General features: G+C 49.9%; 1 protein-coding gene across 2 annotated transcripts; it reads right to left on the bottom strand.

Moving 5' to 3' along the window:
* Window positions 1-4,874: 4,874 nt before the first annotated feature.
* POLR2G (RNA polymerase II subunit G) lies at window positions 4,875-10,233 on the bottom strand. Of its 2 annotated transcripts, XM_003909679.2 has the most exons (8): window positions 10,070-10,233; window positions 9,826-9,935; window positions 8,382-8,541; window positions 6,035-6,085; window positions 5,863-5,928; window positions 5,546-5,617; window positions 5,317-5,350; window positions 4,875-5,096 (listed from the first exon to the last, which is right to left on the bottom strand). In XM_003909679.2, the coding sequence occupies exons 1-8, from the start codon at window positions 10,079-10,081 to the stop codon at window positions 5,083-5,085; spliced, it is 519 nt and encodes a 172-aa protein (XP_003909728.1). In that variant the 5' UTR covers window positions 10,082-10,233; the 3' UTR covers window positions 4,875-5,082. The 2 variants fall into 2 exon arrangements, with proteins under 2 accessions (XP_003909728.1, XP_009184082.1); XM_009185818.4 differs by having other exon boundaries at window positions 9,826-10,200.
* Window positions 10,234-11,225: the final 992 nt, after the last annotated feature.

Here is an 11,225-nt window from a genome sequence, read left to right as displayed (position 1 = left end):
AGGACAGCGTCTTCATTTTCTTTGTCTTGTTTGCTCTCGAGTTTCTGAGCACCTGCATTTTCGCGGCTGAAGCAAAGCTTTAGATTTTGATGTCTGGCTTAGTTTTCCTGCCCAGCCTACCTCCCCAGCATCACATACCACTTCCCCTTCCTGAAGGGATAGATGGGGCTCTCGGTAGATGCTCTCTGCAAGCAGAGGGGACTTCTGTTAAAGTTTTGTTGTTTTTTTTTTAAATCAGTGTTGACCAGGTTGGCCTCGAACGTGTAGCCTCGCCTCCCCGCGTGCCAGGGCAACCGGCCTGAGCCAGCGCGGCTCCCAGCAGAGGGGACTTCTGACCGAACCGAACATCCCGTGCAAGCTCCGGACTCCAGGGTTCTGCTCTTTCTGCGCCGACTTCGCATTCTGCCCAAGCCTGTGAACCAAATACCAGCCCTGGCCTGCCTTGCCTTGCATGACCGTTGGACACGCACTCTGACAGCTCTTTCTCCAACTCCCACTGCGATAGCAGCTACTTGGGCAGTTCTCAATAGATAAGCAGTGGGCTTAGTGAGTAAAGGATGGTATTTGGAGTCAGACTGAGCTGGGTTAAAATTCTGACACTGCCTTTGGGCAAATTACCTAATATGGGGTAATAATTCGCACTTCACACAGTTGTTGTAAATTAATGTCTGAGAGTCTCTGGCAGAGTTGGAGGTTAAACTTTCTTTTTTTTTTTTTTTTTTTTTTTTTTTTTTGTGGAGACTGAGTTTTGTTTTGTCGCCCAGGCTGGAGTGCGGTGGCCGGATCTCAGCTCACTGCAAGCTCCGCCTCCCGGGTTCACGCCATTCTCCTGCCTCAGCCTCCCGAGTAGCTGGGACCACAGGCGCCCGCCACTTCGCCCGGCTAGTTTTTTGTATTTTTTAGTAGAGACGGGGTTTCACCGTGTTAGCCAGGATGGTCTCGATCTCCTGACCTCGTGATCCGCCCGTCTCGGCCTCCCAAAGTGCTGGGATTACAGGCTTGAGCCACCGCGCCCGGCCTGGAGGTTAAACTTTCTTTCCTGGCCGGGCACGGTGGCTCACGCCTGTAATCCCAACACTTTGGGAGTCCGAGGTGGGCGGATCACCTGAGGTCGGGAGTTCGAGACCAGCCTGATAAACATGGAGAAAAACCATCTCTACTAAAAATACAAAATTAGCTGGATGTGGTGGCACACGCCTGTAATCCCAGCTACTCGGGAGGCTGAGGCAGGAGAATCGCTTGAACCCAAGAGGCGGAGGTTGTGGTGAGCCGAGATCACACTACTGCACTCCAGCCTGGGCAACAAGAGTAAAACTCAGTCTCAAAAAAAAAAAAAAAAAGAAAAAGAGAAACTTCCTTTCCCTCATACGTCACAAGGCATACAGTAAATTCCTTTAGGTTCACCCAAGATGGGGTAGTTCGCACTGGGTGAACTACGGGAGCATAAGGGAGCACGAATGTACACATTCTCTCTCTTCCCCCCTCTCAGGGCTAGATGGTGCTGCCGCTGGAAAAAATCCTCTGGGAACAGAGCTGGCAAAGCCAGATGGATGCGACTGTGGTTGTCATGGCAACCCCACCAAAGGAGAATGTGACCCTGCTGAGTCTCTTACAGTTATATTCAAAAACAAATTAGAAGTGGTTTCAAGTGTCTGCCCACCTGTGCGTTAAGAGAAAGAGGGGCCTGTCCTCTAAGGTCTGAGTGAGCCTGAAGTCAGCTTAGCCAGACCTGGACAGCTGGCAGACCTCCTTGCTTAGGTTTACTGTTCTGGACAGCCATCAGCAACCTTGGAGACACTAAAAGATGGGAGGGAGGCCGGGACTGCCAGGGACCTGTTAGATGTAGTGAACCTGTATCCACCCTGTCTGGAGCTCATTTGCTCCCAATCCGAGTGGAGGCAGGGACCAGGGAAGGCAGTAGTGAGACCTCCATGACCACAGATGGGAGAAAGGTGGCTCGCTCTACACACCCAGCGCCTGGCAAGAACTATGATGGCTTTGTTGTGACTGACACTTTTTTTTTCCCTTTTTTTGAGACAGAGTAGCACCCTGTCGCCCAGGCTGGAGTGCAGTGGCACCATCTTGGCTCACTGCAACCTCCACCTCCCAGGTTCAAATGATTCTCCGGCCTCAGCCCCACCAAGTAACTGGGATTACAGGCACTCGCCACCACACTCAGCTAATTTTTTTTATTTTTAGTAGAGACGGGGTTTCACCATGTTGGCCAGGCTGGTCTTGAACTCCTGGCCTTGTGATCCACCCACCTCTGCCTCCCAAGTGCTGGGATTACAGGCGTGAGCCACCATACCTGGCCAGAGTCAGACTGTTTTTATTCATTTATTTTTATTTTTATTTATTTTTTGAAATTGAGTCTCACTCTGTCGCCCAGGTTGGAGTGCAGTGGCGTGATCTTGGCTCACTGCAAACCCTGCCCTCCAGTTTGAAGTGATTCTTTTGCCTCAGCCTCCGGAGTAGCTGGGATTACGGGTGTCCGACACCATGCCTGGCTAAGTGTTGTAACTTTTGTATTTTTAGTAGAGATGGGGTTTCGCCATGTTGGCCAGGCTGGTCTTGAACTCCTGACCTTGTGATCCGCCCGCATCAGCCTCTCAAAGTGCTGGGATTACAGGCATGAGGCACCATGCCCAGCCCTGCCTCCTTTCCTGGCCTTTTTTTTTTTTTTTTTGAGACAGAGTCCTTGCTCTGTTGCCGCGGCTAGAATGCAGTGGAGGAATCTCAGCTTACTGCTACCTCCACCTCCGTGGTTCAAGCGATTCTTGTGCCTCAGCCTCCTGAGTTGCTGGGATTACAGGCACGCACCACCACACCTGGTTAATTTTCGTATTTTTAGTAGAGACTGGGTTTTGCCGTGTTGGCTAGGCTGTTCTCAAACTCCTGACCTCAAGTGATCCACCCACCTCAGCCTCTCAAAGTGCTGGGATTACAGGCATGAGCTACCACACCAGGCCCAGACTAGTCTTAAAAAATCACGGCTCACTAGCTGTGTGACCTTAGGCATATTAGTTCACCTGTCTGACCTGTCTCATCAACTATAAAGCGGGATAATGAAATCTACTCCATGGAACTGTTGTGAAGATTCAGAAATGTGTGTAAAGGATTTAGCATGTTGCCAGGCACATGGTACCCTAGTACCCTGTGACCTCTTTAGGAGGCTCTAACTTTCAGACTCCCTTACTACCAACCTTCAAAGCTCAGAAGAGTTCTGGAAACCATCTCCAGGGCATCCCACTTGTTCCCTTCCTCCACAGGTGACAGCCTTTTTTTTTTTTTCTTTTTTCTTATTAGTGCCAGCCTTTTCGATGCCACACCCTACATCCTCACCGGCACCCACATGCTTAGGATCCATGAGCTGCTTCTTTGTCCATCAGTTTCTTCCTTTCAGGCTTGCTGTTATTCCCCTATTTGAGAACTTGGGAAGAACTCCAGGACTCCAGTGATCCTCCCACCTCAGCCTCCTAAGTACCTGAGACTACAGATACACACCACCGCACTGGCTTTGGGATGCATTATATAATAATTATGATAATTAAATGTTGAGGCCGGGTGCGGTGGCTCACGCCTGTAATCCCAGCACTTTGGGAGGCCGAGGCGGGCGGATCACGAGGTCAGGAGATCGAGACCATCCTGGCTAACACGGTGAAACCCCGTCTCTACTAAAAATACAAAAAATCAGCCGGGCGTGGTGGCGGGCACCTGTAGTCCCAGCTACTCGGGAGGCTGAGGCAGGAGAATGGCGTGAAGCCAGGAGGTGGAGCTTGCAGTGAGCCGAGATCGCGCCACTGCGCTCCAGCCTGGGCTAGAGTGAGACTCTGTCTCAAAAAAAAAAAAAAAAAAAAAGAAAAAAAAAAAAGTTGAGTGCCCATCATGGACCAGGCTCTATGCCAGCCACTTTAACATATCATGTCTGATATAGCAGCCTCCAAAGAGGGTTTTCTGCCCATTTTATAATAAGGAAACAGAAGGTCATCCAGCTAAGACTTTTTTGTTTTTGGTTTTTTTTGAGATGGAGTCTCGCTGTCGCCCAGGCTGGAGTGGAGTGGAGGGATCTCAGCTCACTGCAACCTCCCCCTCCCGGGTTCAAGCAATTTTCCTGTCTCATCATCCTCCCGAGTCCAGCTAAGACTTAAACCGGCTCTGTATCAATCCGAATACCATGCTTTCTTGTTTTCTGCTAGAGCTCTGCTTCCCAAGGTAGTCAAAGAAAGTTAAAGAAAAAAAAAAAAAGCACATAACTGAAATGAAATTTCACAGATTAATAGATAGGAAATGGACAAGCTGGGAAAGGGCATTCCAAGGTAGACAAATAGTATTGCCGAGGTATAGTGTCAGGGAAAATTGGCATGTTTGTTTAATCCTGTAGGTATTTCATACATTTTTGTACCCTAACTAGATTCTGAGCCCTTTTACATCTTCAGTTCAGTGTAGTATAGTGATACACTGTTGTTTATATACCCATCTTAGGAAGGGCTGTGTTGAGATCCTATAGCCTGTGTCATTACTAGCCTCTTGTTCATCTCTCCCTGTCTGCTGTCTCCTCTCCCTTCTTTCCCAGTTATGCTCTTGGTTACTTTTAAGGGCAGGAGAAGAGCAAACACTCTGGGACTATATCAGTACTCAGAATGCCGCTAATGATGGTATCATTTGCTGGAAGCCAAAGACCCAACATCAGAGCCTTGACTTCAATGAGGTCACCTTTAAACCTGGACAAATGGGTTAGTCAGCTCCCCTGGGTGGCTGAGGATAGCAGACGCATCAGTATAAGAAAGAGGGGCTAGTAAGCAGCCAACTCCACAGCCTCCTTAAAGAGTTATTGTTACCGCTTAAAAAAAAAAAAAAAAAAAAGAGGATAACACTTCCATGAGAACCAAGGACTTTTTATACTTAGAACACATACTGAAAAATCAGGAGGCAGTAGCTAAGCTAAAAGAAGCACCAGATGCCTTCTGGAATGAGTTGCCTTCCTTGCCTCCACAACAGCAGCCAGACTGGACCTCTGGACAACACGGTAAGTGTGACAATCACACTTCCTACATCAGGACCAAGGGTAGGAAGCCACCAGGCTCAGCTTACAAGCCCTGTGAAACCAGAAAAAGCGCATCAGTTAGACCTAGAATTTGGGGGCAGCCACAACCATGTACTTCTCATCCCAAGGAACGTGTCCTGGATCTTTCAAGCAGACAGCATGAAAGTTTCTTCTGTCTCTCTCTCATTTGGGCATTAAATCCTGTATTACTACCCACCCCTACACACCCCTTCTCCAGGCAATAACCCCAGCCCATATGATCAGGCACTCACCCAAGTAATCGTCCATCAGGGAGCCAATAGCAAACTGCAGGAAAGATGGTAAAAAGAAAGTGAAGCCAAGATGAGCACAGAACCAACCTCTACCCCGCAGCCCCAGGCCTTCTGCCCATCCATCCCTTCTTCCTGACAGAAGAGCATAGAACCCCCTGAAACTGGGTGGCAAGAAATCTGACAGCTCTCCGCTCAGCCTGGTATAGGTAGAGGTGGGGAAAAGACTCACAATGTCATTCTTGTCCACACGGGTCCCCACAATCTTTAAGCGGATCTCATCGTCCTGCTGAATCACAATATCCTGGGGAGAGGAGGGAACAGTGTACAGATGGTCCTCAGTTTATGAGAGGTTACATCACAACTACTTCACTGTAAGCCCAGGGGCATATTGAATGCACATCACTTTCGCACCATCGTAAAGTCATAAAATCATGAATCAAGCCATGGTAATTCAGGGACCATCTGTGCTCGGCCATCCCCAGGCCAATATTCTCCCTCAGGATGACTGATTCTCTTCCTCTTCCTGACTTCTTTCTGTCCACTTACCTCATCCATTGTCTTGTAACATGGTGGGTTGGAGTTAGGATCAAACTCCATCTCTGAAGGGATAGACTGAAAGGAAAGTGAGATTAGGGTAGCACTTTAAAAGGACGCTTCAGTAGATGGTAATGAATGGGTATCTCTCTTCCTCAGCCCCACCCAGTGTGCCTAGACTTACATGTCGAGAGATGAAGCAAGACATGGGTCCAATTTCTGTGAAGAGTCCAACCTAGAAAAAAATGAGTGATCTTATGGTCATGCATGGTGGCTTATGCCTATAATCCCAGCACTTTGGGGGGCCGAGGCGGGTGGATCATGAGGTCATAAGTTCAAGACCAGCCTGACCAACATGGTGAAACCTTGTCTCTGCTAAAAATACAAAAATTAGCTGGGTTTGGTAGCGCACCTGTAATCCCAGCTACTCAAGAGACTGAGGCAGGAGAATCGTTTGAACCCGGGAGGCGGAGGTTGCAGTGAGCCAGATCTCGCCATTGTACTCCAGCCTGGCAACAGAGCAAGACTCCGTCTCAAAAAAAAAAAAAAAAGAGTGATCTTGCTTTTTCTTTGTCCCCTCAAGTGTTGTGTTTTTGTTTTTTGCTTTCTAAATTTTGAGACAGGTTCTCACTGTTGCCCAGGTTGGAAAGCAGTGGTGTAATCACAGCTCACTGTACCTTTGAATTCCTGGGCTCAAGCAATCCTCCCACCTCAGCCTTCCAAGTAGCTGAGACCACAGGTGCACACCACCATGCTAGGCTAATTTTTAAAAACTTTTTGTAGAGACAGAGTCTTGCTATGTTGCCCAGGCTGGTCTCAAACTCCTAGGCTCAAGCAATCTTCCCACTTCTGCCTCCCAAAGCACTGGGATTATAGGTGTAAGCCAGCACGCCCAGCCCTTTTCTCTTTTTTTTTTAAGCTTTCATTTGTATTTATTTATGTATTTACTTTGAGACAGAATCTCGCTCTGTTGTCCACTCTGGAGTGCAGTGGTGCAATTTCAACTCACTGCAACCTCCACCTCCCAGGTTCAAGTGATTCTCATGCCTCAGCCTCCCGAGTAGCTGGGACTACATGCACATGCCACGATGCCTGGCTAATTTTTGTATTTTTAGTAGAGATAGGGTTTCACCATATTGGCCAGGCTGGTCTTGAACTCCCAACCTCAGGTGATCTGCCCACCTCAGCCTCCCAAAGTGCTGGGATTACAGATGTGAGCCACCATGCCCAGCCTAACCTTTCATTTTAAAGTATTAAAGAGCTTAGGCCTGTTAGTCCAAGATTTGAACACCTCTTGGCCACATGATCTTGGCCAATACACTTAACTTCTTCTAAGCTTCAGCTTCTGTAAAAAGCACCCACTGGCCGGGCGCAGTGGCTCACGCCTACAATCCCAGCACTTTCGGTGGCTGAGGCAGGCAGATCACCTGAGGTCGGGAGTTTGAGACCAGCCTGACCAACATGGAGAAACCTCATCTCTACTAAAAATACAAAAATTAGCTAAGCGTGGTGGCGCATGCCTATAGTCCCAGCTACCTGGGAGGCTGAGGCAGGAGAATCACTTGAACCCAGAGGCGGAGGTTGTAGTGAGCCAAGATTGTGCCACTGTACTCCAGTCTGGCGACAGAGCTAAACTCCATCTTAAAAAAAAAAAAAAGCCGGGCGCGGTGGCTCACGCCTGTAATCCCAGCACTTTGGGAGGCCGAGGCGGGCGGATCACAAGGTCAGGAGATGAGACCATGGTGAAACCCCGTCTCTACTAAAAATAGAAAAAATTAGCCGGGCGCAGTGGTGGGCGCCTGTAGTCCCAGCTACTCGGGAGGCTGAGGCAGGAGAATGGCGTGAACCCGGGAGGCGGAGCTTGCAGTGAGCCGAGATTGCGCCACTGCACTCCAGCCTGGGCGACAGAGCAAGACTCCGTCTCAAAAAAAAAAAAAAAAAAAAAAAAAAAAAAAGGAAAGCACCCACCTTTTAGAGTAATTGTGAGTCTCTGCACTTCACCTGGCCCACAGTCACTACTCAATCAACACAGGCTTTTATTGTTATGACTATTAATGTTGACTCTTGCCCTCTGAGTTGGGCAGGGAAGATTACCATACAATTTGAAAGTGCAGCACAAGAAGTAAAGTGATGGCCAGGCGTGGTAGCTCACACCTGTAATCCTAGCCCTTTGGGAGGCCAAGGTAGGCAGATTGAGCTCAGGAGTTCGAGATCAGCCTGGGCAACATGGCAAAACCCTATCTCTACTAAAAAAATACAAAAACTTAGCCGGCCATGGTGGCACCTGCCTTTAGTCCCAACTACTTGGGAGGCCGAGGCAAGAGACTCACTGGAACCCAGAAGGCAGAGGTTTCAGTGAGCCAAGATGGCACCACTGCACTCCAGCCTGGGCGACAGAGCAAAACTCCGTCTCAAAAAAAAAAAAAAGAAGTAAAGTGACTTAGCTGAAGGCACAGTTATGAAGTGGAGCCAGGACCCAACCCAGATCTACTGAGAGACTACCCCAATGCCTCCCCTACGTATGGTCTCACCTTGTTGACCTGAGTTACAACAGCATCCACGACCTCCCCTTTAAAGGGCCGGAAAACAATGGCCTTGTACTTAACTGGATAAAGGACAAAGCCTCGGCCTGGCTGGATCACACCAGCACCAATATTGTCAATGGTGGTGACAGCAATTACAAAGCCATACCTGCAAGGAGGATGAGAAACAGAAAGACATTGTGTGTCCAAGAGCCTCTAGAGACATCTGCAATAAAAGTCACTGAGCTCTTGGGAGTAGTGTCGGGGAGAGCAAAAGGACAAGTAGATAGCACCTCTGCTCCCAGAGAGCTTAATGACCAAGAGAAGACAGAACACAGATCAGTATGGGCTGGGCGCGGTGGCTCAAGCCTGTAATCCCAGCACTTTGGGAGGCCGAGACGGGCGGATCACGAGGTCAGGAGATCGAGACCATCCTGGCTAACCCGGTGAAACCCCGTCTCTACTAAAAAATACAAAAAACTAGCCGGGCGAGGTGGCGGGCGCCTGTAGTCCCAGTTACTCGGGAGGCTGAGGCAGGAGAATGGCCTGAACCCGGGAGGCGGAGCTTGCGGTGAGCTGAGATCAGGCCACTGCACTCCAGCCTGGGCGACAGAGCAAGACTCCGTCTCAAAAAAAAAAAAAAAAAAGAATACAGATCAGTATGTATAAGACCAAATGCTGTTCTGGTAATTTCACAGTAAATGTACAAGAAGGTTGGAGTCCTTGAGGAAACAGATCTCAATCTTCGGGATGCCTGAGAATCATCTTCTTAAAATGCAGATTCTCAGGTCTGCCTCACAGAGTCTTGATTCTGTAGGGAATAAGGAGGCTCAGGAATCTGCATGTTCCTGCAGGTTTTTCTGATGCTGGAGGCCCAAGTACTCCACTGCTCTGGGCTGGGTCCCAGCTCATTAATATCACAGAAGGCCCTCTGTGCAAAGCCCAGAGATGGTCAAGTCCCAGTCTACTTCCTTCCTCCCCCAAACTTTCGATCCACTTTTTCTGGTCATCCATTCAGAAGATATATAGAGGCCCATGGTGTGTGGTCCCTGGACACAGGGGATAAGAGAAAACCAGCAGAATGACAGAGTGAGAGGAGACACAGGAACAATGACTACACTGTGAGCTCCACAAGAGCTGGCCTCATTCTATCTTGTTCCCATTCTACCTTGTTCTGAGCCCAACACGGATCCTGGCACACACCAAGTGTTTTTAAAATGTCTGAGGAGTAAATGAATGAATGACCAATCTCAGCTGAGGGAAGGAAGTCTTATTGTCCAGCATTGCAGAGGGCGCCCTGGGAACCCAAAGCAGGAAGCAACTGGCTGCCTGAGAGGGTGAGCGGGGTCCCTAGAGTGGGTGGCAGGACTAGTAGGAGCTGCGGAGGGTTTGCAGGTATAGCGACCCGTGTGCGCATCGAACGATCTGGCGGCGCGGTGAGCTCGGCACTCACTTCCCTGTGCAGGTCCCCTCCACCTCGGTGAAGAGCTTCTGCTTCACCGTGTTGAGCAAGTTGGGGCCGAAGTAGCGCGGGTGCAGCAGGATTTCGTGCTCTAGGGAGATCTGCGGAGAAAAGAGGGATGGCGACCAGGCCACGCGCTGGGAGCTTATCGGACGACAAGGGGAGCCTCGCGCCGGCGCCTGGCCTTGCTCCTCCTTTCCACCCAACCCTTGCCGCCACCCTGGGCCCTGCTCACATGGTAGAACATCTTCCCAGAGCATGAAGGCAGGAACAGTCCACACCTCCGACCGCCCCTGGGAATCTACCGGAAACACACTTAGCCGCCGCAACCCCAGTTCCGCGCCTGCTGCGACGTTGAGAGCGGAACTCCACCTCCTCCGCGAGGGCGGAACTCCACCTGCTCCACGGGTCTGATTGGGCCTTGTAGCCGTGGGCGTGAACCACTAAGCCCCGCCCCTCACCACCGCCCCGCCCCCCCCACCGGCCATCAAACCACAACTCTCTTTTTTTTGTTTTGAGACGGATCTCGCTCAGTCGCCCAGGCAGGAGTGCAGTGGCGCGATCTCGGCTCACTGCAAGCTCCGCCTCCCGGGTTCGGGCCATTCTCCTGCCTCAGCCTCCCCAGTAGTTGGGACTACAGGCGCCCACCACCGCGCCCGGCTAATTTTTTGTATTTTTAGTAGTGACGGGGTTTCACCGGGTTAGCCAGGCTGGTCTCGATATCCTGACCTTGTGATCCGCCCGCCTCAGCCTCCCAAAGTGCTGGAATTACAGGCGTGAGTCACAGCGCCCGGCCAATTTTGTGTTTTTAGTAGAGATGGGGTTTCTCCATGTTGGTCAGGCTAGTCTCAAACTCCCAACCTTAGGTGATCCACCCACCTCGGCCTCCCAAAGTGCTGGAATTACAGGCGTGAGCCACTGTGCCCGGCCAGCAACTCTCTGAATTGCTTGAACCTGGGAGGCCACTGCACTCCAGCCTGGGCAACAAAAGCGAAACTCCATCACAAAAAATAATAATAATAAATAATAGCTACCACTTACTGCTTTCTTCCTAAATGCCAGACACTGTGTTAAGCCCTTTATATAATTATCTCCCTTAATTCTCATAGTAATCTACAGAAATTGGTGTAGAAATAACAAAAAATTTACATAAGCCTTAGTCGAAAGGCCAGGAAGCTACAGAAAATAATGAAATTTAGGCTGGGCGCAGTGGTTCACGCCTGTAATCCCAGCACTTTGGAAGGCGGAGGCGGGCAGATCGTGGGGTCAGGAGATTGAGACCATCCTTGCTAACACAGCGAAACCTCGACTCTACTAAAAATACAAAAAATTAGCCGGGCGTGGTGGCACGTGCCTGTAGTCCCAGCTACTCAGGAGGCTGAGGCAGGAAA

The sequence above is a fragment of the Papio anubis genome, chromosome 12 (assembly GCF_008728515.1).
Source record: "Papio anubis isolate 15944 chromosome 12, Panubis1.0, whole genome shotgun sequence".
Lineage (NCBI taxonomy): Eukaryota > Metazoa > Chordata > Mammalia > Primates > Cercopithecidae > Papio > Papio anubis.
Note: the sequence above shows the minus strand (reverse complement) of the source record. Positions and strands in the feature narration are given on the sequence as shown.

Bases quoted from the DNA above. Each gene is read 5' to 3' on its own strand.
- POLR2G (XM_009185818.4), bottom strand. From the start codon at position 10,094: ATGCTCTGGGAAGATGTTCTACCATGTGAGCAGGGCCCAGGGTGGCGG. The intron at 6,086-8,381 runs GTGAGACCATAC...ATTTTTTTCTAG, and splicing joins TTGTAACTCAGGTCAACAAG to GTTGGACTCTTCACAGAAAT. The intron at 5,351-5,545 runs GTGAGTCTTTTC...TCTTTCCTGCAG, and splicing joins GTGTGGACAAGAATGACATT to TTTGCTATTGGCTCCCTGAT.